Source organism: Oryctolagus cuniculus, chromosome 13 (genome assembly GCF_051225735.1).
Source record: "Oryctolagus cuniculus isolate XC-2025 breed Fujian yellow rabbit chromosome 13, ASM5122573v1, whole genome shotgun sequence".
In the NCBI taxonomy this organism is placed as follows: Eukaryota; Metazoa; Chordata; class Mammalia; order Lagomorpha; family Leporidae; genus Oryctolagus; species Oryctolagus cuniculus.
The window spans coordinates 16121132-16145381 of record NC_142879.1 but is presented as its reverse complement, the minus strand read 5'-3'; the positions used below and the strand labels follow the sequence as shown (position 1 = coordinate 16145381).

Below are 24250 nucleotides of genomic sequence, written 5' to 3'. Positions count from 1 at the left end.
GGTGCATAAATTCAAGTCATCATTTCGCCCCACCTGGAAATGTCTGGAGAGAGGAAAGGGGGGTTGAATTCTGGGAGCCAGGACTAATTAATGCCCTGCAGTGAGGGTTTGCACTGGGTAATTTGTGCCAGCTCATGATTCATGAGAACATTGATTTCCCAGGAGTTCTGTTGAGAGTACAGGAAACCACTGCTTCAGACCGAAGCTCTGGGTCTGTCTGGGTACCAGCAGAATCGACTAAAAATCAGAATGGAGTCATGCCAAAGGTTCATGTCACCAATCGGAAATTAAACTACTTATCTGGACTTTTGAGAAGTTAGGATTAGAGAATATTCAAATTTCCCAAGTTTCAGTGGGCATGATAATAAAATTCCCTCTGCTCGTACGAAAGAATTGGCCCGGAATAACTGCTGTTAACTCATCTGTTGTTTTCCTGTTACTCAGGTTCCCTGTCCCCACCTCACATGGACAGTGACTTTGAGATAGCCCATCTGCTTTCTATTTATTTATTTATTTATATTTTTATTTTTTATTTCTGCTTTCTTCAAGCCCTTCTCTGTCTGTGAGGTCAACCCCTTCTGCTCAGCTCATCAAAGACGCTTTCCCCTTATAGAATGAAGAGTTGCACAGTTGTGGAACTGAAAATCAAGCCAAGTGCAGTCTTTACACTAAGCTGTCCTTTTGTCCTTTGACAGATCACTGATCTCGATCATCATGGATGTGCCGTGTCACCACCCTGACGTCATGTGACGTTAACCCTATGGTCCCTGGGAACCTGCCGTTGATGAGATGAGTAACTCATTCACTTTTTCCCCTTTGCTTATGCCGCAGACTTCCTGAAGGCACACACAGGACTGGTGATGCCGTCAAGAGTGTTTTGGGAGATAAACTGTGAGGATGGAGCTGAATTTAGAAAATAAAGGTGATTGGAAGAGTGACGTTAAAGTGTCTGGTCCAGGGGCCAGCTTTGGGATGGAGTGGGTTAAGTCACTTGCCTGCAACAGTGCCGGTGCCCATATCACACTGCTAGTTCCAGACGCAGCTGCTCTGCTTCCCATCTAGCTTCCTGCTAATAAGCCTGGGAAGGCAGCAGAGGATACAGATGAACAATTAGTCAAGGAGGCACCAAGGGCAAGATCTAGAAGGGTCCTGGGCACAGGAGCTTCTGTCCTGGTGGAGTTGGGGAGCACCCTCCACCCCAAACACACCAGGACACGGTGCACTTGACAACTCCAAAGCTCTCCAAACCTTGTGTGTCGAGAGTTTCTACAGAGCCTGACCTCCAGCCCTGGCCCGGCCCCTGATCGGAGGTTGGTAGAGGGAGGCAGACTGTCAGATCCTTTAGGCACTTGCTGGTCTTTGTCCCCATCTGGAGGCTGTCCAGGCGCCCCACCTTGATCACCTCGTTAGCATAGACTTTGGGCATTGTAAATATCAAAAGTCACTCCTGTCACTCAGGAAGTTCCCAGGGTTTGAGGAGACAGACCAACTATTTCTTATCATCCATATCAGTGTGCCTGGATCAAGTGTACTCGCAGCTTCCTGCTAATGTGTACTCGCAGCTTCCTGCTAATGTGCGCCCTGGGAGGCAGCAGATGATGGCTCACGTCCTGGGTCCCAGGAAGAAGTTCCCAGCTCTTGGCTTCCAGACCTGGCACAGCCTTGGCTCAGCCCTGGCCGCTGCAGCCATCTGCGGAGTGAACCAGTGGATAGAAGGTCGTGCTCTCTGTCTCTCCTCCTCCGTTCTTTCTGTTGCTTTGCATTTCAAATAAATAACTATGAAAAAAAAAAAGAAATTTGTCTTTAGATTGGTCATATCAAGGTGTCTGTGATAATGTTATTTTCAGTGCAAACTGACATTGTACTGACATGTACCCTGGGACCTGGAGCATTTTCTCCCAGATAAAAAAGCATGTCAGAGTACAGGTGACTTCCAGTAATGCATTTTTTTTTTTTTTGACAGGCAGAGTGGACAGTGAGAGAGAGACAGAGAGAAAGGTCTTCCTTTTGCTATTGGTTCACCCTCTAATGGCCACCGTGGCTAGCATGTTGAGGCTGGCGCGCCGCGCTGATCTGAAGCCAGGAGCCAGGTGCTTCTCCTGGTCTCCCATGCGGGTGCAGGGCCCAAGGACTTGGGCCATCCTCCACTGCACTCCCGGGCCACAGCAGAGAGCTGGACTGGAAGAGGGCAACCGGGACTAGAACCGGCATCCATATGGGATGCCGTCACCGCAGGTGGAGGATTAACCAAGTGAGCCCCTCCAATAATTCATTAATACATATATACAGTGTGTGCCATCATCACATATATAAATGCACATGTGTGTGTATTGGTCTGTCCATCTTAAAAAATTTATTTATTTGAAAGTCAGAGTTACACAGAGAGAAGGAAAGGCAGAGAGAGAGAGAGAGAGAGAGATCGATCGATTGATTGATTGATCTTCCATCTGCTGGTTCAATCCCCAAATGGCTGCAACAGCCAGAGCTGGGCTGATCTGAAGCCAGGAGCCAGGGGCTTCTCTGGGTCTCCCACATGGGTGCAAGGGCACAAGGACTTGGGCCATCTTCTACTGCTTTCCCAGGCCATAGCAGAGAGCTCGATCGGAAGTGGAGCAGCTGGGACTTGAACCGGCACCCATATGGGATGCCTGCACTGCAGGTGGAGGCTTTACCCACTCCGCCACAGTGCAGGCCCAGATCCTATTTTCAATGAGCTGTTCAAAGTGCCACTCTTGGGTTCAAAACGTGTTTACTGGGATGCTCTCTCCCCTGTCTTGACTCGGGGTACTGGGGTGCTGCTTCCTGGAGGAGCATCCCTCACATCCTTCCTAGCCCTCCCTGTTTCCTCTGTGGGCCGGCAGCCAACACCAAGACTGTGCGTGAATGATGAGCGTGGTGATTTCATAGCATCCTGGGCACTGCACGACCCTGAGGTGGGCACTGGGGCTCTGCTCGGGTCCTTCTCGTCTTTCCGGTCCTCCTGCCCTGGACGGGGTGAAGGAGATCCTTTGCAAGAAGCATGTTCTCATGGGAAGGTCATGACCACTGGAAAGCTCAGCTTCAGTTTCTGAAACAGTAAATTAATTGGTTAACCACAAGCCAGTGAAGAAATGTTTCAGTTTAAAGCTGCTCAACCTATTCAAAGCAGAACTGGCCCTGAGTATTTTTTTCTGTAACCACAGAATTGTTACATCAAAGGTTTTCAACTCAGACCTACACTTATATTTGATTTGAGCTCTTGACATCAACTGTCATAGTTGAAATACTTTTTGTAACATTCTACACACTTAGCACTGATGCTAATTTGGTAGATAACAGAATTATTTCAAGATCTTAGAAATGGCTGCCAGTGTTTATAAATATCATTGCAAATACACTGTCTTTATGGTATAGGTTGATAAACCCCATTGTGGACTGGATTCACCGAGAACTGGGGCAGGGACTTGGTGCAACCATTTTTCTGGTGGACTGTGTACTTGCTTAGGCCAAGAGTCATAATCCATTCAACTTTTGTGCTTGGCGAAGTACTGAGAGTACTGCCTAGGGGCTGGTGTTGTGGCATAGTGGGTAAAGCTGCCACCTGTGATGCTGGTATCCCATATGGGGGCTGCTGGTTTGTGTTCTGGCTGCTCCGTTTCTGATCCAGCTCCCTGATGATGGCTTGGGAAAGCAGCGAAGATGGCCCAAGTGCTTGGGCCCCTGCACCCACTTGGGAGACCCGGAAGAAGCTCCTGGCTCCTGGCTTTGGCTTGGCCCAGCCCTGGCTGTTGTGGCCATCTGGGGAGTGAACCAGCAGATGGGAGATCTCTCTGTCTCTTGCTCTTTCTGTGTAGCTCTGACTTTCAAACAAATAGATATATCTTAAACAAACAAACTTCCTACACTTAGTAGGTACTCACTCAGTAGGTGTTTGCTGAATGAATGCATAGAGAGGTCATTCTCCCTATACTCAAACACCTGAGTGCAGGAGCTGTATGTTCCAACTAGACAGTGGACTGTCTGAAGGTTTGTCCTGCAATCTACCATGGTCTCCCCATTGTGTCCATGAACCTTGGAGCCAATTCTGATCCCTTTTAAATGACGTGATCCTCAGTCCCTGAAGACATCTAAGTGTTAAGAATTTTCTGGGGGCCAGCACTGTGGTGTAGCAGGTAAAGCTACTGCCTGTAGTATCAGTGGCCCATATGGGCATGGGTTCAAGTCCTGGCTGCTTCACTTCTGTTCCAGCTTTCTGCTAATGGTCTGGGAAAGCAGCAGAGGATAAACCAAGTGCTTAGGCCCCTGTTCCCACATGGGAGACCTGGAAGAAGCTCCTGGCTCCTGGCTTCAGATTAGCTCAGCTCTGGCTGTTGTGGCCATTTGGAGAGTGAACCAGTGGATGGAAGATCGATCTCTCTTTCTCTCTGCCTCTGCCTTTCTGTAATTCTGCCCTTCAAATAAATAGATAAATCTTTAAAAAAATTTTTCTGGGGGCCGGTGTTATGGTACAGTGGGTAAAGCCACAGCCTGCAATGCTGACATCCCCTACGGGTACCGGCTAGTGTCTCAGCTGCTCTGCTTCCAATCCAGCTTCCTACTGGTGGCCTGGGAAGAGCAGCAGAAGATGACCCAAGTACTTGGGACCCTGCCATCCATATGGAAGACCAGGAAGAAGCTCCTGGCTTCAGCTTGCCTAGAGCTGGCTGGGGAGTGAATCAGCAGATGGAAGATCTCTCTCTCTCTTTCTGTCTCTTTCCCTTTTTCTCTGTAACTCTGACTTCCAAATAAAAAAAAACTTAAAAAATTTTCTGAAATGTAGGTTGTCTGGATTAGAACTTGACTTTCAGGCACATAGCAAAGTCATCATTTATCTACTACAACTTTAACAGTTGTTGGGAAACAAGTAGTTTTCAACAATCCAGGTTATTTTTTCCTTATTAATTTGAAAGGCAGAGCAACAGAGAGGGAGAGATCTTCCATCCGCCGATTCACTCCCTAAAATGGCTGCAATGGCCTGGGCTGGGCCAGGCTGAAGCCAGGAGCCTGGAGCTCCATCCTGGTCTCCCACGTGGGTGACAGAGAACCAAGTACTTGGACCACGTTCTGCTGCTTTTCCAGGCACAACAGCAGGGTGTTGGGTTGGAACTGGAGCAGCCTCCACTGCCCCAGCGCTCATGCACGATGCCAGTGTTGCAGGTGGTGGCACCCCCACCCCCACCCCCCACCATTTCCTTTTCTCTTCCAAGAGCGGGAGCCGTGAGAGCTCCGGGGATGGCCTGGTCCCTTCCTTCCTGCTCTGAGAATGGCACGTCCCGGTGGCCTGGGCACCCAGCCCAGCCCAGCCTGGTGCTCTCAGCTCTGCTGCAGGAGCCTTCTCTGAACAGAAGCAGAACACAGGCGTCGGAGCATCAGCGAGAGAGCACCAGCCATCACACTGAGCCGGCCTCTGCCCTGCTGGCTGCTCCGAAATGAGCCTCGAACGTCCCTTACTCCCATTAGTGGCTTGTTTTAAAACCTATTCGCGAGGAGATGCCTTTGTTCCCCTCTTTCTCTGGGCTTCCTGGCCCTGCATTACTGTGATACAGGCTTACATTTTCTGAAGTGTGTGTGCGGGGGAAGCCAGGCACTGCACATTAAGAGGCCCGGCCTGCTACGGCTAAGTAACCCCATGGAAGTATCCTTGTTGTGCAGCGCGTGCGTTCGCAGGACCATTTTAGTTATTGCTGTAATTAGTTCTGATTCACGTATTCCACGGAGGACGAGGTTTCCGGATAGATTGAAAGTGGCCAGATGCAGATGGGCAGAGGGGATGTGGATGCAAATGGCAGGCAGAGCCTGAAGGAGCGATGAGAGATGTTTCTAGCTGCCTCAATTTGTGGCATTTCTGATTTTTATATGGACATTAAACTTGGCCAAGCTAAAGTGCCATTTGCCCTGAGAGAGGATAATGTACACTTATCCCTATGCTTTCTAAAAAAAAAAAAAAAATAGACCGAAGCTGCAAGGGGCATAGATGTGCAGAGGTACACAGTACTGTCTGCATTGTAGGGCCCATGGACGGGGAAAGAAGAGGCCTATTTGCCTGCCTAGTTAGTTCTAGGCGGAATTCGTTCCACCCTTGGCTGAAGATTTTGGATCTGGGAGAGACTCAAGAGCTTAGTCTTTCTTAAATCGCATGAATGCCAATTGATACAGATGAGTCAGCAGAATATTTACTGTGGGTCAGGGGCTCTGCAAGGCATTAAGAATGTAGAGATAAATCAGACAGAGTGCCCCCTCCCTCTGGGATCTCACAGTCTAGAGGAGACGGGACGAAAAGGCCCCCTGTGGCATTTGGCGTACGTCCCGTGGAGTTCAGAGGGACACTGTGCTGCCTGGGGCAGGGTTCTGGGAGGTTAGGAGAGGTGTCGGAGTTAATGGCCTCTTGAGTTGACGCTTGAATGATGCCAGAGACGCTCTAGGCCAAGGGGACGCAAGGCGCAGGCAGTATTCCCGGGAGCCGGACTCTGGGGTTCAAAGGGCTGCTGATGTCCGAAGGCACTTGGCTAGGGCTTGAGGGAGTGAGCAGCAGCTGGGACTGAGAAAGGAGGTGAAAACTAGATATTGAAGGACATGACATTAAATTAGGGAGTTTGGGGACTGGGACTGGCATGGTAGTGCAGCGGGTTAAGCCGCCATGTATGACACCAGTATCCCATATCTGAGCGCTGGTTTGAGTGCTGGGCTGCTCTGCGTCTGACCTAGCTCCCTAAAGTAGGGGAAGATGGCCCGAGTGCTTGGGCCCCTGCTCCTTTATGTTGGAGACCTGGATGGAGATCTGAGTTCCTGGCTTCCATCCAATCCCGACCATTGAGGCCGTTTGGGGAAACCAGTGGATGAATGATCTTTCTCTTTCTCTCTCTGTATTCCCCCTCCGATCTCTCTCTCTCTCTCTCTCTCTCTCTTTCTTTCTTTCTTTCTTTCTTTCTTTCTTTCTTTCTTTCTTTCTTTCTTTCTTTCTTTCTTTCTTTCTCACACACACACTCTCTCTCTTTCTCTCTCTCTCTCTCTCTCTGTAACCCCCCTCCCCACCCCCGTCACTGTGCCTTTCAAGTAAATAAATAGACTTTAAGGAGAAGCATGGGGGAGGGTGCCGTGGCACAGTGGGCTAAGCCTCTGCCTGAAGCGCCAGCATCCCATGTGGACTCCAGTTCTGGTCCAGCTGCTCCTCTTCCAGTCCAGCTCTCTGTTATGGCCTGGGAAAGCAGTAGAAGATGGCCCAAGTGCTTGGGCCCCTGCACCTGCGTGGGAGACCTGGAAGAAGCTCCTGGCTTCGGATGGGCCCAGCTCCAGCCATTGTGGCCATCTGGGGAGTGACCCAGCCACAGAAATGGAATCCTGCAGTGTGTAGCTTTTCATGTTGTTTGGATGGCACCTGTGTCTGCATTTTGATCAGTTTGTTTTTTTTTTTTTTTGAAGATTTCTTTTTATTTATTTGAAAGAGTTACAGAGAGAGGTAGAGACAGAGAGAGAGGTCTTCCATCCACTGGTTCACTCCCCAGATGGCCACAACGGCCAGAGCTGCACCGATCCAAAGCCAGGAGCCAGGAGCTTCTTCCAGGTCTCCCACGTGGGTGAAGGGTTCAAGGACTTGAGCCATCTTCTACTGCTATCCCAGGCCACAGCAGAGAGTTGGATTGGAAGTGAAGCAGCCGGGACTAGAACCAGCGCCCATATGGGATGGCGGTGCTTCAGGCCAGGGCTTTTACCCGCTGCACCGCAGCGCCGGCCCGTTTGTTACTTTTTATTACTAGAGAGTATTCCTCTTCTTCACACATATCACAGTGTGTTTGTTCTCTAGTTAATAGACATTTGGGTTGTTTCCGGTTTTTAGCTGTTAGGAACAAAGCTGTGTTCATTCATAGAATTCTCTGGGTGTTCACATTTACTTTATGTATTTGGTCTATGAATTAACCCAAATAGTAATGTAGAATTTGATTCTGAGCTGTAAGTACTCCTGGAGCGCCTCCTATAAGTAAATGTAAAGTTTCCTGGAGGGACTCACGTCAATCCAAGCCACACAGGAATTCTAGAAATAACAAAGTCAGAGCCACCAAAGTGAAAATTCACTGGGCAAATGAAAAAGCAGTTACACTCCCCGGACTTTAAAAAATGAAATTATCAGGTAGAAACAATAAAGAATTTTTGAAAAGATTAAATTTGTAAAGTAAATTCTGACAAATATAAAAAAGAGGGCCTGGCATGGTGGTGTTAACTGTTCACACTGATGTGTGTGACCTCTGGTGAATACGGGGGTGCCGGTTCAAGTCCTGGCTGCTGCTCCAGCTTCCTGCACATGTGCCTGGGAAGGCAGCAGAGAGGTGACACGAGTGCTGTGTCCCTGTGTCCCTGCCCTCATGTGGGAGACCTAGAGAGCGTCCTGCCTCCTGGCTTTGGCCTGGGCCACCTGGCTGTTGTGGCCATTTGGGGAGTGAAGCAGCAAATGGAAGATCTCTCTCTCTCTCTCTCCCCTGCCCTTCAAATAAATAAAAAATGTTCTAGAAGTAGAATAGGTTACACTGAGAAAAGAACAGATACATAAAGAAAAACAGGAATGAAAAATAGAGTCAGTGGAATACAAGACTCAATGAATGTGTTAAAGTAAGAGGTTGACCACAGCCAAGGAGAAGTGCAGTGAACTGGAAGATACTTCTAAGAACGCTGTACAGAAAATTTTGTAGTAAACACACACACACACACACACACACACACGTGCGCGCGCGTTGACTAATGCAAGCCAAGTTCAGGAGCTAGAAGCATTTAGGACTACAATTCTGGGCAAGCACAGTGGATACACTAGGCAGGGTTGTAAATGGGACGTGTTCACAGATCTTTGTGCTGTTTGGGGTGGGGGGGCTAGAACTATGTTTAAGCCAAATAGAAATACAGTGACAATGCCAATGTTAAAAGGCAGGTGTCGTCTCATTTCTGCCACGGTAACAGCAGAGCCAATCCCCCTGTTGTAAGGAAACGCGTGTTCTGAGCACACTGCCGTGTCGGGTAAAGGCCTTGGAGACCTAGCAAGGTAGCAGGGATAACCGTACCCATCACACACACACACACACACACACACACACACACACACACACACACACACCCCTCCTTAGAGCTAGGAAAATGCAGCTCACACGGGGAACATCGTAAACTGTATCTGACTGCCTGTGTTCTGGTCCCTGGCTCAGCGCTGGCTCTACAGGCAGCTGGGGAATGAGCCAGTGAATGCGAGAGCTCTTTCTGTCCCTGTCCCCCTCTCTATATCTGCATCTCAAGTAATAATAAAAAAATAAAGGCACTCTCTCTCATAATCCCGTGCAGTTGTCTGATTTGGGCACTCTCATTCCCTCCATCACGTGCCACTGCTGCGATGGTTAATGTGCTCTGTGCTCTGAACTCTTGTGCTGTAAACGTTTCTGAATTAATTTCTAATGAGATAAAACTCAGATAAAACTCACACAAGCAGAAGTTCTTTGGAGTCCTAAGTGCTGTTTAATAAGAGTGTAGAGGCCAGCACCGCGGCTCACTAGGCTAATCCTCCGCCTTGTCCCCCGGGTTCTAGTCCGGGTCGGGGTGCCGGATTCTGTCCCGGTTGCCCCTTTTCCAGGCCAGCTCTCTGCTGTGGCCCGGGAGTGCAGTGGAGGATGGCCCAGGTGCTTGGGCCCTGCACCCCATGGGAGACCAGGAGAAGCACCTGGCTCCTGCCATCGGATCAGCGCGGTGCGCTGGCCATTGGAAGGTGAACCAACGGTAAAGGAAGTCCTTTCTCTCTGTCTCTCTCTCTCACTGTCCACTCTGCCTGTCAAAAAAAAAAAAAAAAAGAGTATAGAGATGTCTTCAGTCCAAAGAGTTTACGAGAAGTCCTCTTTCATGTGCACAGAGAGAAGTGAAAGTGATGCTCCCTGCAGCATTGTTTGTGGTTGGGAAAACTTAGGAACTCACTGTCCGTCAGAAGGGAAAATGAGTAGTCTTGGATCTCTGAAAAATGGTGTTGAGGTGTTTTTCAGAGGGAAAGACGTGTGAAAAGGTCAGGTGTAGGAGGATAGACTAAAATCCAAGCAAGAAGGAATCGTAAAGATGTGAGGATTTTTTTTTTTTGTTAAAGATTGATCTTATTTGAAAGACAGAGATAGGAGGGGTTGGGGAGTTGGGGAGACACAGAGAGAGAGAGAGAGAGAGAAAAGGTGGTCTTTTGTCTGCTGGTTTACTCCCCAAATGGCTGCAAAGGCCAGGGCAGGACCAGGCCAAAGCCAGGAGATTCTTCTGGGTCTCCCACGTGGGTGCAGGGGCTCAAGCACTTGGGTCATCTGCTGCTGCTTTCCCAGGTGCATTCACAGGGAGCTGGATCGGAAGTGGAGTAACTGGGACTTGAACCAGTGCTCTGTGATAGGATGTGGGCATCCCAAGGAGTGGCTTAGCCTGCTACACTACAACACCAGGCCCCTAAAACATCATTGTAATTAAAAATAACATATGATTGCTTTAATAAAAAATTGGTAGGCAGCACTCCCCTCCGCTCCTGGAACTTCCTTTCTAAGTCTCACATTGATTTTTTTTTTAATATTTATTTATTTGAAAGGCAGAGTTACAGAAATGCAGAGAGAGAGAGAGAGAGAGGTCTTCTATCTGCTGGATCACTCTCCAGATGGCCACAGTGGCCAGAGCTGGGCCAATCTGAAGCCAGGAGCCAGGAGCTTCTTCTGGGTCTCCCACGTGGGTGCAGGGGCCCAAGCACTTGGGCCGTCTTCTACTGCTTTCCCAGGTCACAGCAGAGAGCTGGATAGGAAGTGGAGCAGCCAGGACTCAGACTGGCGCCCATATGGGGTGCTGGCATTGCAGGCGGTGGCTTTACCCGCTACGCCACAGCGCCGGCCCTGTCACCTTGACATCTTCCTCAGCTCCTGTGGCTGCTCTGATGCCCACTGCCCAACACTCACTCCCATTCTGATCTTGAGTATGTTCATGAGGAGTAATTAAACATTCCGGAGCACTAGTGCACTGGCTTTTTGACCCCTCCCCCTCCTATTTTTAGAACCAAACCTGCTTTCAGGATGCAACTTGGATTGGCATTTAGATGAGTTTGGGGTAAGCAGATGATCAATCACCACTGGGTAATAGACTTACATGATATTGCTTTGCAAGGTATACACTCTGATGTATGTTAGATTTATGGGGAGGGTGGTTGTTTATGATACTTTTAAAATATTTGTGATGGCCTAAGGCTTTTTCAGCCAGGCCCCAAAGACAAAGCCATTATTTTGCTTATTTTATTTTATTTATTTATTTAAACAATCTATTGATCCTTATACTGATTAAATTTGAATGTTTGGAGTGGCTGCCAGTGGCAGCAGCTCATGTAATTTATTTATTTATTTTTATTTTTTTGACAGGCAGAGTTAGACAGTGAGAGAGAGAAACAGAGAGAAAGGTCTTCCTTTTCCGTTGGTTCACCCCCCAGATGGCCACTACGGCTGGTGCGTTGCGCCGATCCGAAGTCAGGAGCCAGGTGCTGCCTCCTGGTCTCCCATGCAGGTGCAGGGCCCAAGCACTTGGGCCATCCTCCACTGTACTCCCAGGCCACAGCAGAGAGCTGGACTGGAAGAGGAGCAACCAGGACAAAATCCGACTCCCCAACAGGGACTAGAACCTGGGGTGCCGCCGCCGCAGGTGGAGGATTAGCCTAGTGAGCCACGGCTCCGGCCTATGTAATTTATTTTTATTATTTATTTATTTGATGGCTGCAATATCCAGAGGTGAGCCAGGAGCCCGGAACCCTATCCTATGTCCCATAAGGGGCCCAAGCCCTTGGTCCTTCACCTACTGCCTTCCCAGGCACATTAGCAGGAAGCTGGATTGGAAGTGGAGCAGCCAGGGGTGGAACTGGTGCTCCCAGCCTGAGGTGCTGGTGTTCCAGGCTGTGGTTTAACCTGCCGAGCCACAGTACTGACCCTCGTTTATATAATTTATAAAAATGATGCGCACACTCATCACTGGGCGGCACAGACTTGACTTTACTGTCAGTTTTGTTACTGAAGACTTGGCTTTACCCAGACCTCAGAAACTTGTCTGAAGCTGGAGGGGTGAGAGTGTTCCCTCTGATGGCTGTGCTGAGTGGATGTGCAAAGAAATGCCTGCATAGTAAGCATTAACCTGCCCCTTCTTCCCTCTTGTCTACCTTAACCCCACGTCACTGACATACTTCCTAATTCCATGGAGCAAGCAGAAACCCCTGGCTGAGAATGGCCTCTTTTTCTTGGGACCACTCATGTGACACCGTCTTGTCGTCCCCTGAGGTACAGACGTGCCCACCTGGGCTCTGGGTCACTTGTCCTCTTCCCCCACTGGGAACCTCACCTGTTGGTGACTTTGCCTTCCTTCCTTTCCTTTTCCTTCCTTCCTTCCTTCCTTCCTTCCTTCCTTCCTTCCTTCCTTCCTTCCTTCCTTTTTTTTGACAGGCAGAGTGGACAGTGAGAGAGAGACAGAGAGAAAGGTCTTCCTTTTGCCGTTGGTTCACCCTCCAATGATCCGAAGTCAGGAGCCAGGTGCTTCTCCTGGTATCCCATGCGGGTGCAGGGCCCAAGGACTTGGGCCATCCTCCACTGCACTCCCTGGCCATAGCAGAGAGCTGGCCTGGAAGAGGGGCAACCAGGACAGAATCCGGCGCCCCAACTGGGACTAGAACCCAGTGTGCTGGTGCCGCAAGGCGGAGGATTACCCTAGTGAGCCATGGCACTGGCCCCGCCTTTCTTTCTTATAAAGATTTATTACTTTACTCGAAAGAGTTACACAGAGAGAGAAGGAAAGGCAGAGAGAGAGGGGTGGGGGAAGTCTTCCATTTGCTGATTCACTCCCCAATTGGCCACAACAGCTGGACTTGCGCTGATCTGAAGCCAGGAGCTTCTTCTGGGTCTCCCACACAAGTGCAGGGGCCCAAGCACTTGGGCCATCTTCTACTGCTTTCCCAGGCCATAACAGAGAGCTGGACTGGAAGTGAGCAGCTGGGACTCCAACCAGCGCCCATATGGGAGGCTGACACTGCAGGCAGCAGCTTTACCCGCTGTGCCATAGTGCTGGTCCCGACTTCTTTCTTAAACACAGCCCTCCTTTCTCCGAATTATTCTCCCATCGGTTTCTAACCATGTTCAAGCACATCCAATTAAAAACAAACTAATCCTCATTCGGTCCTTCATTTCCCTGGGAGTCGGGCCTGAGCAGTCACCTTCCCTTCACTGCTGAACCGCTCTGGAGTCGGAAGAACTGGCTGTCCCGGAAGCCTCCATTTCCTTACCTTCCTGGACTTAGCCCGCTTCACTCCAGCTTCCGCCTCTCTGCTGATCAGTGAGCTTCCCACCAGTCAATCAGTGAGGATTTCCCACAGGACTTGTCACCGACTGTGACACTCTTGGTCGTTCCTTCTAGAAACACTTTCCAGCTTTGAAATTTTTGTTTCATTTTCATTTATTTGAAAGGCAGAGAGAGAGAGACTGAGATTTCTTCTCTTTCTCCCCAGGTGGCCACAGGAGTCGGGGCTGGGCCAGCTGAAGCAGGAGCTAAGAACTCAGCCTGGGTCTCCCAGGTAGGTGGAGGGTGCCTGCTGCCTCCACGGGTGCACATTAGCAGAAGTTGAACAAACGCACACTTGGAACTTTGGTTTTGCCCCGGATCCACCAAGTGAAGTCATGCCTCCTTCTCAAGCCTCAGAGGCTGCCTCTGCTGGAAAAGCTAAAGTTTCCCTTTTGTGTGTTCTCATGACGCTGTCCGTGTCCACGTAGGCACGTGCCATGCACTCATTTACAGTGTAATTATTTCTCTTTTGTAGTCTGACCCCTACCAGAGTGCAAGCTCTACGTGGACGATTCTGCTTTCTCTTTTTCACCTCTCATGGGAGTTAGCGTGTGGCCAAGTTCATGGTGAGTGTGAGATCCCTTTTTTTGATTAATTTCATGATCATATTCTGTTTCTGGTGAACAGCCACATTCGAACTTCAGAGAACGTAAAAAGAGCGCCAACTAAAGAAGGAAGAGGCGGTGCTTGATTTATCTGCTTAGTTATGAAAATAATTAACTGGATCAGAAATAGCGGCAGAGCTTCGGTTCCCCGAGTGCTACTGTGGTGAACCAAGAGCCCTTTCCGTCTCGCATTGTTGCGTGGAGAAGATATCTGAATCCCAAATATTGTGAGACTTTCCCCCTGCTCTGGTTTTATCTCTAATAAGTGACCTGCCCTCTGCTTGTGCCTGTTGGTCAAGCATAAGCCTCACGTCCTAAACAGATGCAAACAATTAGGGAGCAGCCTCTCTAAACAAGGGTGTCCTGGGAAAATAAAGTCGCACTGTGATAATTTGGAAAGAATACTGATGACCTCCAGCAGCTTGCAAACAGTACGGGCGCTTGTACTATTTGTGAGAACACACACCCTGCAGTCCCCAGGGAGGGGACCGGCCCCTGCTCATGCCCGCGAGGCACTCATACTTTCCCTAGGATGGGCTGCCAAGACATTATCACTCCTGTCTTTTTTCTAAACACAGTGCAGGTCCGAGGTGAATGTGACCCCACTTTTTCCTTCCCCAAGTCAGTTCTGCTTATAGGATTTTGTGATCGTAGTTTTCAGTGCAAGCAGCGATTCATCTGGATATAAGAGCCTGCCAGACACTGGGGATCACACGCGGCTAACTCAGCATAGAAAGCTGGTTTCTGGGCCGGTGCCGCGGCTCACTAGGCTAATCCTCTGCCTTGCGGCGCCGGCACACCAGGTTCTAGTCCCGGTCGGGGCGCCGGATTCTGTCCCGGTTGCTCCTCTTCCAGGCCAGCTCTCTGCTGTGGCCAGGGAGTGCAGTGGAGGATGGCCCAAGTACTTGGGCCCTGCATCCCCATGGGAGACCAGGAGAAGCTCCTGCCTTCGGATCAGCGTGGTGTGCCGGCCGCAGCGGCCTTTGGAGGGTGAACCAATGGCAAAAGGAAAACCTTTCTCTGTCTCTCTCTCTCACTGTCCACTCTGCCTGTCAAAAAAAAAGTTTTTTTCTGAGAAAGATGTCAGGGCCACTTGGAAGGGTGAGAGACGTGGCCTCTGCCAGTGGTCCCTCCGCTGTCTGTGCTGGGAAGTTCAGTCTGCACACGACTCCAGGTTTCTTCCTCATGCTTGGCCCGTCTGGTTCTCATGTCAATGCAGTGTCACAACTTCTGAGTCCCCTGACGTCACCCCTCTAGGCCCGTGTCACGTAGCTATTATACCCTCCGCCAAGAACAAAGTGAGAGCCTGAGATGTCGCCTCTACAGAACAAGGTAGCACGGAGCCAGTCCTAGTCTGGTTGATTAAAATGATGTCTGGGCAAGGCAGTTTTTCTTCCTCATTTGCTTTAATGCCTTTGTCTTCATCTTGATGATAATTCAAGTTCATGGCTGGTTTTGCTGCCCGCAGCTTTTTTATGAATGTGTGTTCCTGTGTTGTCTGAGGCCAACCTGAGCAAGAATGACTCCTTCTTCCTTTTTTTAAATTTATGTTTTTAAAGATACAGAATATTTGGAGGAACAAATTACACACAAATACACATGTGCAAAAATTGTATGCTTTAGGACAAGAGCGATTGTTTTACAGAGGAATCTTGGTTTTGTTAAATTACTTACCAGATTTTTTTTCTTTAAAAAGGAGACCTGCCTGGTGTTCTCTGCTGAAATAATTACTTGCTAGAAAATCTAGGCAGAAAACAGATTTTCCTTGCTCTTTGTTAAGAGTTGCTAGGTAGAATACAGAATTCCTAGCTAAATTTTTGAATTTCATATAAATGACAATTTTTCTTTTTCTTTTTTTTTTTTTTTTTGACAGGCAGAGTAAACAGTGAGAGAGAGAGACAGAGCGAAAGGTCTTCCTTTGCCGTTGGTTCACCCTCCAATGGCCGCCACTGCCGGCGTGCTGCGGCCGGTGCACTGCGCCGATCCGATGGCAGGAGCCAGGAGCCAGGTGCTTCTCCTGGTCTCCCATGGGGTGCAGGGCCCAAGCACTTGGGCCATCCTCCACTGCACTCCCTGGCCACAGCAGAGGGCTGGCCTAGAAGAGGGGCAACTGGGACAGAATCTGGTGCCCCGACCGGGACTAGAACCCAGTGTGCCGGTGCCGCAAGGCGGAGGATTAGCCTAGTGAGCTGCGGTGCCGGCCGCTTAAATGACAATTTTTCAGTAATTCCAGGTTCCAAACATTGCATGGATATATTTATACTTAACAGATGAGTTCTTATTGGCCTGACATCGGCAATCTCACTAGGGTAGAAGAAAACCTTAAATTATCTTTTAAACATTTCGTTGCAAAACTTCAGTTTGTCACACAGTTTTTTTTTTTTTTTTTTTTTTTTTTTTTGGCAACATTTCTCTTTCCTGCATCAACTGGAGTGCCCTGTGTCAGGTGATGACGTGTGGAAGTTCTCTGTGACCTGAGAACATGGGTACAAAGGTTGTGTTTCTGTGCTTAGGAACCAAATGTGATTCAAGCAGTTTAACACTGAAGAGTGCACCATGCGTGGCAACAAGGGCTGTGCGGAAGGAGGTGAGAAGGCTTTATTGCTGCGATCTTCGGAGACTCCAGTCACTCACTCACGTGTATGTGTGTGTGTTTAGTTGATATTTGGGACTTGTTTATGATGGAACTTGATTACAGTGACAGCTAATACAGTTTCCATGGTATTTAAGATAAATGCAAGTGCTAGACTATAGACTACAAGACCCCTGCGTTTTCTGGCTCTGCTCCACTTTTTTTTTTTTTTTTTTTTTTTTTTTTTTTTTATTTGACAGTGAGAGAGAGAGACAGAGAGAAAGGTCTTCCTTCCGTTGGTTCACCCCCCCAAATGGCCACCACGGCCGGAGCCACATTGATCCGAAGCCAGGAGCCAGGCGCTTCCTCCTGGTCTCCCATGTAGGTGCAGGGCCCAAGGACTTGGGCCATCCTCCACTGCCCTCCTGGGCCACAGCAGAAAGCTGGACTGGAAGAGGAGCAACCGGGACTAGAACCTGGCACCCATATATGATGCCAGCGCTGCAGGCGGAGGACCAACCAAGTGAGCCACGGTGCTGGCCCCTTTGCTCCACTTCTAAGTTCCCCAGATCCTTCTGCAGGAACACACACGTGGAGTGAGCTGTATTGGATCTGAGTTGAGAACAAACAGAAAAAGCGCACAACCAGAGAGGATCAAGGCCCCGCTGCAAAAGTGGTCCGGGTCCGGATCCCAAGGGCCCTGGACAGAACCCTCCTCTCCCAGTGTTGTCAGCATAGGCACACACTCTGCATGAGGGGACTGGGTCACGTGGCCATTCCCACACGACAGCTGTTATGATTCCCGGGAAGGAGCTAAGAAGAGAGCAGTCAAGGTGAGAACAGAAGAAGGTGGCAGGGAAAGAGAACCAAGAACACACTGACATTTGTGAGCCTTGTCTTAAACCTTTTAAGGATTAAGATGAAATGAACAGCAACCAGTGCTGTGGTATAACATGCAGCCTGTGACATGGGCATCCCATATGGGCGCTGGTTCAAGACCCGGCTGCTCCACTTCTGATCCAGCTCCCTGCTAATGCTCCTGGGAAAGCAACAGAAGGTGTCCCAAGTGCTTTGGCCCCTGCACCCATGTGGAAGACCCTGATGAAGCTCCTGGCTCCTGGCTTCAGCCTGGCCCAGCTCTGGCCATTGCAGCCATTTGGGGAATGAACTAGTGGAAGGAAGATCTCTCTAACTCTCCCTTTCTCTTTCTCTTTCTGTTACTCTACCTTCCCAAAAAATATAATAAATATTTATGAAAAAATGAAATGAAATGAAAAATCCTAGTGTGTTGTTTTGCCTTCAGGCCCTTCCCAAGTCTTGCTGTGACTGATGCAATAAATGAGTTGTAACTGGTGAAACAGTTATTAGCATTTGCCTAAGGAAATGCAAAGCCAAAACAGCTCAGAGAAGTCTGTCCAGCCCCTGCGGTTCTGATGGGGAGTGAAAAATTAATATTTTGAAATATCAAAATGATTCACATTATTTTGGAAGATTTTCTGAACAATCGTTGGATTGCTTTTTGACTTTTTAACCTTTCAGCATAGACACAGTCTACTATCTTTTAAGCCCCTCGTGAAACTGCTTGCTTTGTGCAGCATGCAGTTGATAGAGAAAACTTGAGGGCAAACAAAGCTCCATTCCTAAGAAGTCCTTCATAAGCATACACCTTGAGAATCCAAGATCTGAGAAGTCAAACAATACTGCTTAGAGACCATCAAGAATATCATCTTCTTTATAGAGAGAAAGCAGAAATGCTTTTTTTTTTGTTTTGGTACAAGAAAAAACACTTAACATCAGTGTCTTTAATGTACATTTTTTTAAGATTTATATTTTTATTTGAAAGGCAGAGGCAGAGGCAGAGAGAGAAAGAGAGAGAGAGGTCTTCCATCTGATGGTTCATTCCCCAGATGGCTGCAATGGCCAAAGCTGTGCCAATCCGAAGCCAGGAGCCAGGAGCTTCTTCTGGGTCTCCCATGTGAGCGCAGGGGCACTAGCATTTGGGCCACCTTCTGCTGCTTTTCCCAGGTGCAATATCAGGGAGCTGGAACTGAAGTGGAGCAGCTGGGACTCGAACTGGGATGCCTGCACTGCAGGCAGTGGTTTACACCATAGCACCGGCCCCCACATATATTTTTAATTAATTAACTTTCTTTGAAACTCATAGAGAGAAAAACAAAAACACAGATCAAAAACAGATCTCCTATCCATTTGGTTCACTCCCCCAAATACCCATAGCAGCCAGGGTTGAGCCAGGCTGAAGCCAGGATCCCAAAACTTAATCCGGGTCTCCCTCGTGGGAGGCGGGTCCCAACTACTTGAGCCATCACTGGTGCTCCCGAGGCTGTGGGTTTACGGAAAGCTAGACTGGACAACAGAGCCAGGACTTGAATCCAAGCATTCTGCAGTGTAGGCATCCCAAGTGGTGGCTTAACCAAGACCACCACATCAAAATGCCTTCCTCAGATGAACGAATGTACTTTCTGAAATTTGTTTGAGAGAGAGAGGGGGCACTCCTATTTGCTGATTGCCTCCCCAAAAGTATGCCCTGGCCAGGGCTGTGCCAAGCCGAAGGCATGGAGCTGGTGTTGAACCCAGGTACTCTGATGTGGAATGGGGCCATCTTCTTCTTCTTCTTTTTTTTTTTTTTTAAGGTTTATTTATTTATCTGAAAGGCAGAGTTAAGAATTAGAGAGGCAGAAGGGGAGAGAGAGAGAGAGAGAGAGAGAGATGTCTTCCATCTGCTGGTTCACTCCCCAAATGGCTGTAACAGTCAGAGCTGAGCTGATCCAAAGCCAGGAGCCAGGAGCTTCTTCCGGGTCTCCCACGTGGGTGCAGGTGCCCAAGGACTTGGGCCATCTTCCATTGCTTTCCCAGGCCATAGCAGAGAGCTGGATCGGAAGTGGAGCAGCTGGGACTCCACTCCCATATGGGATGCCGGCACTGCAGGTGGCGGCTTTATCAGTTATGCCACACCGCAGGCGGATGGAGGGGGGCATCTTAACCACCAGGCTATGCGCATGCCCCTGAGGCACATGTTTTGGCAGAGCCTTATGAATTAGGACTCATTCCAGAGTAAACAGTATGCGGCCCAGAGTTGCTGTGCGTGATTGAGGCTCTGTAGATTAATAAATTCTGGCACTTGAAAGTTGCTGGGTTATAAGGATGAGATGTTGCAAAGCTCACCTACGGTTAGGAATTTGCCCTAAGGTAGCCACAATCCCCCAGCTTTAGAAACCGTGAAATCCGGTCACACAGGTGGAGAGAAGCCTCCCTGAGCCCCTCAGGTCAGCCGCCTGTAGCCCCAGGCTTAGGTTTCATTAGAGCGCATCATTACCATAGCTTGCATAGCTACAGATGCAAATGACTGCCATGAATCATTTGCATTTTCAAAGAAAGCCTTTAGGAGGCTGAAGCCCCTCCCGCTCCAGGAGCTGGTGACCACATCACCGTTGACTGTGACCTCTGACTGACATAACATCCTAGCCCTGTTCAAGAGCACACTTGAAACTGGGCTGGATCAAGCACACAACTAATGAATTTAATAGCCTCATTAGGTAACTGCCCCTTAACAGTTCACAGGATGCCCTGGGCATTTTAAAGCAGGCATTAGAGGAGAAAGCTTTGCTCCCACGCAGCCTTGGTGCTCGGAGCTGCCCGCTTGTCAGGTTCCATCTGTGCGATGCGTGTCCTGCACGGCTGCTGAAGGAGGCAGTCATTTTAAATGGCTCCAAATGAGATGGTTATTGCCCATTATTTATTTACTTTATCTTGGAGTCACAAAAAATGACATAGGCCCGGATCTGAGGCTTCTTCCTTTGTCTGGGCTTTGGCTCTCCTTGGAGTTTAGTTGGAGACGTTTTGTGTGCCGTGAGCTGCATTTTAAGTTGCTGTCCCGCAGCCGGTCAGTTTGCTGAGGCTGGGTGGAAAGCTACGCCTCTTGTCTGCTCTTCCGCTTGGAACTTGTGGCTGCTTCCGTGTGCACCTGTCTGTGGCACGGTTTTCTTGCATTCCTTGTGGGATACATAGTTTTGCACATTAGATAAGCAGATAATATATTAATTTAGTCCCTGGCAATACCTAAAACACTGAAAAAGATTAGAAAGAGACCGCATGACTCAGGAATGGGGAGGAGGAAGAATCCAAGTGTCAAGGTCATTCCAAATCTCAGGAATTCTCTGATTAGCCACAAGGAAGGGGGATGCCTTTCCAGGCAGGACTCTGATGAACACATCCATGTCTGTCGAGCGTTCCCCATCTGTGAATCTATGAAAATCTCATGTTCAATTTGTATCCATGTAAATCAGGGCCTGCTAACCCTTTTCATGTCAATGTAGACACAGAAAACGCTGTCTGTTCCACTCACTGGAGTGGAGGAGGCTGGAGGGGACCTATAGGAAGCCTGAGGGAGAATTCATTGTTTTTACGAAGGATTATGTGCAGCAAAGTTTAAAAGCGTTAGGAGAGATATTAAATATCAAACCAACAAACAAAATACTCTCATAATTTTTAATGAGAGCGGTAAACTCACTTTCCTTTATGGTTGAAAAGCTATCTGCGATTTCTGGTGAAGACTTTTAATGAGTTCTTCAATATTTAAAAAATTGACATGTAATGACTGTACCTATTTAATTCCATAGTCATATAATGTGTAATGTGTAATGGTCAAATCTGAGTAATTAGCATTTCTATCTCCTTATGCAAGTATTATTTCTTTGTATTTAGAAAATACTGTATTAATCTATAGTCTCACGAATAGCATATAGAGTTTTCTTTTCTCCATATCCTTGCTGATACTTGCAATTTATATATATATATATATATTTTTATATATGTATGATTCAAAAGTATAAGACCAGTGACCAGACCTTTTGTTATCCTAATACGTTACTTTTGCTTCTTTCTGTGTACTGGAGAGTCTTACTTACAAACTTATGGTAATAACTAAAGAACCAGTGGTTTTTGATACTGGATTTTCCGAGAGGAGGAACTGAAAGTGTCACAAAGAAAAAAACAATAAAACAGAGTTGCCTATCTTTGCCCTTCTGTCCAATAGTAAATTGAAGGGTTCTGTTCGAAGATTAGTTAAAAAAAAAGGAAATAAATTTTTTACTTAAAGTTTTCTTTACACTAGAGTAGCTAATTTAACCTTTTTCTTCTTAAAGAAATTTAAGAAATATATATAAATATAAATATGTAAATATATAAAATATGTAAATATATATTTTTTTTTGCTCAGAGGAAAGCTTTATTGACTGTGTGATAAGGATAGGTGCTGTGGAGGGGCAGCCAGGAGTATAATTTATTTTAAAAAAACTCATTTATTTCCTTGAAAGGCAGAGTTACATAGTTGCAGGGAGACAGAGAGAGAGAGAGGTCTTCCATCTGCTGGTTCACTCCCCACCTGGCCGTAATGGCTGGACCCGAGCTGATCTGAAGCCAGGAGCCAGGAGCTTCTTCCAAGTCTCCCACGTGTGTGCAGGGGCTCAACACTTGGGCCATCTTTGCTTTCCTGGGTCACGTCATATCAGAGAGCAGCCGGGCCTCGAACCGGCGCCCACTGGGATGCCCACACTGCAGGCGGCGGCTTTACCTGCTAGGCCACAGCACCTGCCCCATCGCCTTCCTGTTTCAGCTGCACTTTTCTGATTCCTTTCTTTCAGTGTATCAGTGTTCTGTTTTTATTCTGTTTTCCTTCCTGAAACTCTCTCTCTGCCTGGCGCCTTCCTCCGAAATCTCCCCTTTCCCTTGTATTCGTCTCCAACGTATAGTACACTTTCATTAATTTCTCAAACAGTTGGCGTTGAGTTGCACCCTGACTGTGACACTGCACTGACCTGGGCGTGGTTCCTGTTGTCCTTCCTGTCTGTTTCAGTCTACATTTCCTGCTGGTACCTTAGCGATCTCTTTGCTCGTAGACCAATTAATCATGCCTTCTTTGGGAGGTTGATGAGGTTCAATAATTCCTTGACGTGCCCCCATCAAAGGATTATAAGTGTCCCTGTCCCTTCCCCTGAAATCTGGGCAGGCTCTGTGTCTGCTTCAAAATATAGGTGCTGCTGGGAGCCCTGACTTCTCCACTTCTGATCCCACTCCCTGCTAATGGCCTGGGAAAGAAGTAGAAGATGGCTCAAGTGCTTGGGCCCCTGCACCCGCATGGGAGACCTGCAAGAAGCTCCTGGCTCCTGGCTTCGGCCTGGCCCAGCCCTGGCCATTGCAGCCATTTGGGGAGTGGACCAGAGGCTGGAAGATTTCTCTGTAACTCTGCCTTTCAAATAAATAAAATTAAGACAAATAAATCTTTAAAAAAAATAGTCTGTAATGATAATGAAGCTTTGTGGCCTCGGGCCTTAGAAGCCTGGCTTCTACTTCTGCCCCATGGAAGAGCTTACTCTTGGAGCATTGAGCTGCCATGTAGGAAATCCAGCTCTCCTCTGGGGAAACCACGGGCTGGAAGAGGGGCTTTGCTGGGTTCAACCTGCAGCAAACCCTCACCAAGGCATCAAATGCATGGTGAGCCCAGAGCAGCTCAGTGGCAGGCCAAATGCCTCTGAGGGCCTTCCATCAACTCCATGTAGATGATCGTGTAGCCGAAACCTGCTCTAGTTCTTGCCCTACAAATCAAGAAATGTGAGAAAAAGGCTGTGGCTTTAAGCTAGAGTTTGTTCCATTGCAAAAGACATAGCCAGAAGCCACCCCCCTCCTTGAAACTGTCTCTGCTCCTCCTCATCCTCCTGCGGCCCCTTTTCTCACTGTAGCTCTTCCGAGAGGACCATTCTGAGGCATGTGTTCCATCCAAATGCTCTTATTACCCAGGTACACATGCTTGTTGTCACCAATGCTATGTTATTTAAAAATTTTATTTCCTAGAGCAGTTATAGGTGTACAGCAAATTGAGTGGAAAGAATACAGTTTGCACTGCTATGTTTTCAAGGTCCAGTTCCCCATCACTGTCTCTATGGAATGTTCTCTGACTTCTCCTAGAAGTCAATAAAAGTTTCTTCTTCCAGCATTTCATAGCTCCTTTTCTTCAAAATTCTGACAAGAGTTTCATTTTCTAATCTATTTTACCTGTCTTTTTTCTTTACCAGGCTGTAAGAGCAGAGTCCATGTATAATTTCTCTGTGTTTCTCCTAAGTACCTGCTATGATTCCATCTTATCATGGCACATATTGGATGTGTCACACTGTGCTGCTTGTATGTTCGCAAGTTTTCCTCTTTTATTTTGCTGAGAGCTATGAGGTTATATCTTTTTTGTTTTCCTGCCTCCTGGTGCCTTGAGCAATGTCAAGTATATGGTAGGTGGTTGATAAGGAAGCTGTCAGATCAACGGTAAAACTTCAGCAAGAACACCAATAAGCATTAAATAGTCATCATAAGCAATCAATAATCACAGGAAGTACAGAAAGTTTTGTTTTCAGCTGGATTTATTTGTTGTGAATGTCCTTATTTCCTGGTATTTCCTAAAACTTGGTGACCTTTATGTTTGTTTAGACATCTTTTATGGGTGAAAATATATTTCTAACTCTTTGAAATTATGACTTTTTATGTCAGTAGAAACATACAAAGGAGAACAGAACAGTTTGGGTCACAATCCATCCTTCAAGCTCTGTTTTCCTCAGAGCAGCTGACATTTAAAACTCATCGTCCCTCCCCACTTGAATCCCGGTGTTGACCTCAAGGAGTTTGTGGAAAGCACAGGATTTCTAGGGCAAAGAGG

General features: G+C 47.9%; 1 protein-coding gene across 11 annotated transcripts in view; it reads left to right on the top strand.

Moving 5' to 3' along the window:
* The window catches only part of LOC138845056 (uncharacterized), a 61352-nt gene that overhangs the window by 23869 nt on the left and 13233 nt on the right, over positions 1-24250 (top strand). For 2 of the 11 annotated variants that reach the window (XM_089312052.1, XM_089312055.1), the window contains exons 2-6: positions 832-922; positions 12236-12305; positions 13523-13588; positions 13832-13922; positions 16475-16548. In XM_089312052.1, coding sequence (XP_089168178.1) covers positions 12252-12305; positions 13523-13588; positions 13832-13922; positions 16475-16548 — 285 coding nt within the window. In that variant the 5' untranslated portion in view covers positions 832-922; positions 12236-12251. Of the gene's footprint in view, positions 1-831; positions 923-1512; positions 1787-12232; positions 12306-13522; positions 13589-13831; positions 13923-16474; positions 16602-24250 lie in introns of those variants that run through there. The other 9 variants (XR_016219512.1, XR_016219510.1, XR_016219513.1 and 6 more) reach the window with 6 other exon arrangements.